We start from the raw sequence: 6,000 nt of genomic DNA on the forward strand, positions 1-6,000 counted from the left end.
ACAGGGGCCGTGCTCTGTGTCCCCATGTGGGTTGACATGTGGCTGTATGTCGGCTCATGTCGTCTCCTCCGCTCCCTCCTCTCCTGATGTTTGTGTTGCCGGCAGACTTTCTTTAATCACTCCGGTCTGGGTAAAAAGCTAGCATTTATTTACCCGTTTTATAAGGCTAGTTATCTTTAGGTTAGTGTGTTTGAGGAGAAGTTGGAACACCAGCTCGCATTTGGCGCGCGGTGGCTTGTGTGCGAGAGTGAGAGAGGCAGCCCAGGACTGAAGTGCATTCAGCTGGAGCCAGGGAGTATATTGCTCTGTCCCGTGGTGGGGTTCCAACGCGGACCACGCCCCATGGGGACCAGAAGTCCTGCTGAGAAACGGGCTGAGACCCTCCCGGCTCACAGAGGCTGGTGGGCTTTTTTAAACCAGGAGGGCAGAGCCCGGAGTGCCAGGAGGGCCGCTGACGTCCCGTGAGCTTTCTAACTGGTGCGCTGCCCGCCGTGCATTTTTAAGTTGGAAGTTCTGATGACAGCATTCTTGTTCTTTTTTGGAAACAAAGTGATGACCCTGTCTTAAATAGTGGCTTTTGCCTGTAGCTAAAAAGAATCACAAAGATTGGTTGATTTGGCCACTGACTGAGGAGAGCCCGTTGCAGGAAATTAACTTTTTGACTGTTTCTTTAAAGGTTTGCAAGAAACTCCATTGGCCCACTGTGGGCAGGAGGAAGGGGGCCACGCGCGGACCTTGTAAAAGTGGAGCCACTTTTGTGGATGTTATGATTTCCTTAGGATAATGGTAATTGGGATTAAATAGTCATTACCATTACAGTAGTTTTTCCATTTCTACATTTATATATTTTCCCCTCCAGAATATTTTTAAGTTCTTTAAAAATGCATCCCATGCAACTCTCACAGGGACTTAGTTCTCCAGGATGGGGGTGGTGGAGAGGAAGTGGAAACAAAAGAGAAAGAAGAGCTTGTCTGCTGATTGCAGGCCCCGTTAATGCCCCAACTTGAGAATTTTCCTGTAAATTGCAGGGCCTTGCTGGCTTTGGGTAAAGCTTTCAAGCTAGTTTTGTAGGACACCCAAGTAAGAAATGAAAACTATGTTCTCTAGTCTTTGGGCTTCTTGAGGGAAAGTGTCCAGGCTTTGGGGTGTTGGGGAATCAGAAGCTTTAAACATCAAGGCTGTAGTGAGGAAATGGGAGTGGGAATTCTCAGCAAACAAGGATGGCAGCGCGAAGGAAGCCTTTGTAAATGTGCAGAAGAGTCTGAGGCCCCCCATGGAAAGAAGAGGGGGCAGCATGGTCATGTCCTGTTGCACCCACGGCGTGCCTGGATGCTGGAGGTGGCCTGGGACCACCCGAGCTGGTTCCTTCCTCCTCTGCACTCACATCTAATCCTCTTTGCATTCACTCTGGGCCTGTGGGTCTGTACGGCAGGATGCTGCCTGGTGTGAGAAGCGAGGCCCCCACTGGGCGGCGTTTCATTGCTCCTGGACTGTCCACTCTGTGTGTTACAGGGGATCTGAGTGGCGTTCCGAGGAGGTGCTTGCAGGAGGTGCTGGTGAGATGTGGCTTCCTCGTGTCGTGTCCTCTCAGCACCTGGCAGATGAGGAAATGTGCCCAGGATGTGAAGGATGCCCCTTGCAAGCCACATGGCTGGTTAACAGGGACCAGGGCTACTAGGGTCCACTCTGCAGCATCAGTGCTGGCTGAGACCCCAAGACCTGGCCTACCTGGGTGGCACAGAGGCGGGGTCTCCATGTGCAGACCCCTGGAGTGGCAGCTTGGCTTTGAAAGCCTCTGACTTTCACTGGCTCCTGGAAGTGCTGAAAACAGCAGGGTGTAGCAAGGAAGGAAGGAACAAACTGGCACAGAGTGCGCATTTTTATGATTCAGAGTCTTCTCACTGAAAAATTCACTTTTATTTCCAGGTGCATTTGTGGGTCACTTCTTATGATCCTTAGCTAGTTGAATGCTCGTACTTTGTGAATCCTCATGGATGGTTTTTGGCTGTTTGATCCTCCTGAATTGGAGAACTGTCTGACATTTAACATCCTTTATGAACCGACTTAGACAGGTCCAGTGGAGTGGAGTCTGTAAAATTATTTCAGAGCCACCAGTTTCCACTGTTTTTTTTTTTTTCTCTGTAAACTTATTCCTATATGGTTCTTTAACTCATACGATTTTTATACTCAGATTAGGTCACTAAATTCAATATAAATAGTGTGTTTCATTCATACTTTATATATTACATCACATTCAACATTTGGGGGATGAAATAAGTCCTGGGATAGAAGGGGATACATGCCAATCATTTGCCTTATAAATCATCATAAATAATACACAGCTGTCCAGAACTTGTGCCAAGACCGAAACAGCTCGAAAAGATAATTGAAATTAGTTTAAATTATCATTAAGAGGTGTTCTTGGTAACCACGATGGTTTATCCAGTTTTAGGTGGCGTTTTCATTTACTTTAATGGAGACCTGGAGTTTGGGGCTCCTCTTGTCAGGAGGGACTGTGTGTACCTGTTAGTCTAAGAGCAACCCCTGATGGCTGCTCCGCCGCCTGTCAGTTTCTTCAGGTGCCGGGGAAACTTGCGAGCACAGGGCTTTCTCCAAAGAGGTTTGAGAATCCGTAACTGAAAGGAGATTTCTGCCTGTTCCTATGTGGGTCTGTGGGAGGAGGTGGTGTGGAGAGAGCACTGTGTCATCTTTTCAGAAAGTGTCCGTCAGGGATGGCGTCTGCACTCTCGTGGGGAAGTGGAGGAACAAGTGTAATGCGCTCAGAATCCCCACTCCTTGGGGATGTTTGGGTGGACACCCCTCGTCCCTCTGTCCTGTCCTCAGTGTGCTTTTCTGTGTCTGCTCTGGTGAAAACGTGGCGGGGGGGACAACCCAGAGCAAACAAGGAGTCCCTGTTCCGCTTCTTTGGGGAGAGAGCTTCATCTTTGAACAAAAATTTGTAAAAACACGGCTTCTTTTCTACCTGTTAACAGTTTTTGTTTTTTTTGAAGAAAATCTGCCCATCTGGGGGCCTCTCTGTGCAAACCTGGAGCCTCCCCAGCAGGGAGACCCTCACAGTCATGATTTCGAGTACTTCTGTGTTGAGGGGAGAAGGAGAAACAGACCTGTCCCCAGGAGCTGTGGGCAGCCCTCCCGCCCTTTCTAAGCCGTCAGGACACTGTCCTGAAAGATGCCGTACCTCTCACATCCTTTCCAATCGGCTCTGTTTTGTTTATACTCTACTTATCACAAGTCAGATGGAAATTCCTTTTTTTGCTGTACGTAGCTGCTTTCGGTGTGCTGTCTCGGCCCCTTGGGTGGCGTACAGGCATTCATGCTGGCTTTCTCGGGGCGTGGACGGTCACCCGCTGTGTGTCAGGCACAGCTCCCGGCGCCGCCTCGTCCAGCTCGCCTTTGCTGGTGCACAGGGTGCTGGAAGCACCCAGGCCCCTGGAGGAGCCACTCACACCAGGCCTGCCCCTTGTTCTCTGAGGGTGGGAAGGACATGAAAGTGGCAGTGACCACACAGTGTGACTGACACCTGCTGTCATCGGGGAGCTCAGGGTTCTGCTTCTGCCCTTCGTTGCCTCGCCTTGACTGAATCATCTACATTCTTAACCAAAGACCCATTTCCGTAACATCCGAACACAGAGGTACATTTGTGAAGCGCCCATCACAATTGTCACCTGCCTTTGCGGCTCGCTCGCTCGCTCTTGCACAGCCTCAGCCTCCGTGGTCTTCCCTCCCCTCCTCCCCATCCCGAGTCTTTGTTTCGCGTTCCCACACGCTGTCCTTGTTCTGTGGCCTGCCTTTGTCACCCTGCCACGAACTCTCTCATGACAGTCTTTCCCTGAAGAACTGGTATGTTTTTATTAAAAAAAATTATTTTAGTGCAGTCATTTACAATAATTTAGCACACAGTTATTATCAATAATTTGTCGTTTGCTTATTGATCTTTTAACGGAAGTGGCTGCCTGTACATCTATTTAAACGTTTGTTGGCGTCTCTTTTTTTTTTTTTTTAAAGATTCCATTTTTTCCCTTTTTCTCCCCAAAGCCCCCCGGTACATAGTTGTATATTCTTCATTGCGGGTCCTTCTAGTTGTGGCATGTGGGACGCTGCCTCAGCGTGGTCTGACGAGCAGTGCCATGTCCGCGCCCAGGATTCGAACCAACGAAACACTGGGCTGCCTGCAGCAGAGCGCGCGAACTTAACCACTCGGCCACGGGGCCAGCCCCTGTTGGCGTCTCTTTTATCTGGACTGGATTGAGATTTTTCAGCAGGAGCGGCCGGTCCCCATCCCTGGATGTTACTGGGTCCCTGTTTCCTCGGAAGCCTCGTTCCTAAGATGGTGTCTTTTCTGTTTCAGGGGCTCGCTGTGTCTGCCATGCTCTCCAGGTAGGAGATGCACGTCGCCGTGGCAGGAACCACTCTGCAGCTGGGATGCAGAAGACTTATCTGAAAATGGAGAGATAAGACCTTGTCCAGCAGGCCTGCCTGGTGAGAGCGAGCCGAGCCCGCCCCTGCCGGGCGAGCCCGTGTCCTGGAGATGGATCGCAGCCGAGAGGCCGAGATGGAGCTGAGAAGGGGCCCCAGCCCCACTGGGGCCAGCAGGAGCCCCGAGGTGGACGGGGACAAGGCCGTGAGCCACAGCTGCTGCATCTGTGGCAAAAGCTTCCCCTTCCAGAGCTCCCTGTCGCAGCACATGCGCAAGCACACGGGGGAGAAGCCCTACAAGTGCCCCTACTGCGACCACAGGGCATCCCAGAAGGGCAACCTGAAGATCCACATCCGCAGCCACCGCACCGGAACTTTGATCCAGGGCCAGGAGCCTGAGGCCGGCGAGATGCGCGTGGCCGAGGGCCTGGACGGCTGCACCAGCCCCACGAAAAGCACCTCGGCCTGCAACAAGATCCTGAACGGGGCCACCCAGGTGGACAACAGCAAGATCCTGCTGAGAAGCAGCAAGAAGGAGCCGGAGGGGGCCGCGGGGGGCCCCGAGGAGGGCAAGGCCGGAGTCGCTCAGTGCTCCTTCTGCAAGAGCAAGTTCGAGCGGAAGAAGGATCTGGAGCAGCACGTGCACCAGGCACACAAGCCCTTCAAGTGCAGGCTCTGCAGCTACATGACCCTGAGGGAGGAGTCCCTGCTGAGCCACATCGAGAAAGACCACATCACTGCGCAGGTGCCCAGCGGCGAGGCCTACGCGGAGAACTGCAAGCCGGAGCTGCCCCCTGGGGAGTTCCCCTGCGAGGTGTGCGGGCAGGCCTTCAGCCAGACCTGGTTCCTGAAGGCTCACATGAAGAAGCACAGGGGCTCCTTCGACCACGGCTGCCACATCTGCGGCCGTAGATTCAAAGAGCCGTGGTTCCTGAAGAACCACATGAAGGCACACGGCCCGAAGACGGGGAGCAAGAACAAGCCCAGGAGCGAGCTGGACCCCATCGCCACCATCAACAACGTGGTGCAGGAGGAGGTGATCGTGGCTGGCCTGTCCCTCTACGAAGTCTGCACCAAGTGCGGGAACCTGTTTACAAACCTGGACAGCTTGAACGCCCACAACGCCATCCACCGCCGCGTGGAGGCCGGCCGGCCGCGTGCCCCGGCTGGGGAGGGCGCGGCGCAGGGCGGCCCCGCCGACGCCCAGCGGCTCTTCCTTCAGTGCCTGAACCTGCGGCCCGCCGAGGCCGGCGCGCCCGCCCGCGGCCAGGCCGGGCGGCGGGTGGCCGAGCTGGACCCGGTCAATAGCTACCAGGCCTGGCAGCTGGCCACCAGGGGCAAGGTGGCCGAGCCAGCCGAGTACCTCAAGTACGGGGCCTGGGACGAGGCGCTGGCCGGGGACGTGGCCTTCGACAAGGAGCGGCGCGAGTACATCCTGGTGAGCCAGGAGAAGCGCAAGCGCGAGCCGGAGCCGGGCGCGCAGGGCCCCGCGCGCAAGAGGGCGGGCGCGCCCGGGGACCCCGCGCCCGGGCCCCTGGAGCCCCGGCCGGCGGCGCGCCCCAG

At 54.6% G+C, this 6,000-nt stretch overlaps 1 protein-coding gene across 2 annotated transcripts in view; it reads left to right on the top strand.

Annotated features, from left to right (window-relative positions):
• Positions 1–6,000, top strand: part of ZNF516 (zinc finger protein 516) — a 123,376-nt gene that overhangs the window by 45,648 nt on the left and 71,728 nt on the right. The window contains exon 2 of one of the 2 annotated variants that reach the window (XM_046671392.1): positions 4,370–5,961. In XM_046671392.1, the coding sequence (XP_046527348.1) occupies positions 4,550–5,961 (1,412 nt within the window). In that variant the 5' untranslated portion in view covers positions 4,370–4,549. Of the gene's footprint in view, positions 1–4,369; positions 5,972–6,000 lie in introns of both variants that reach the window. The other variant, XM_046671393.1, reaches the window with a different exon arrangement.

This window comes from Equus quagga, chromosome 9 (genome assembly GCF_021613505.1).
Source record: "Equus quagga isolate Etosha38 chromosome 9, UCLA_HA_Equagga_1.0, whole genome shotgun sequence".
Lineage (NCBI taxonomy): Eukaryota > Metazoa > Chordata > Mammalia > Perissodactyla > Equidae > Equus > Equus quagga.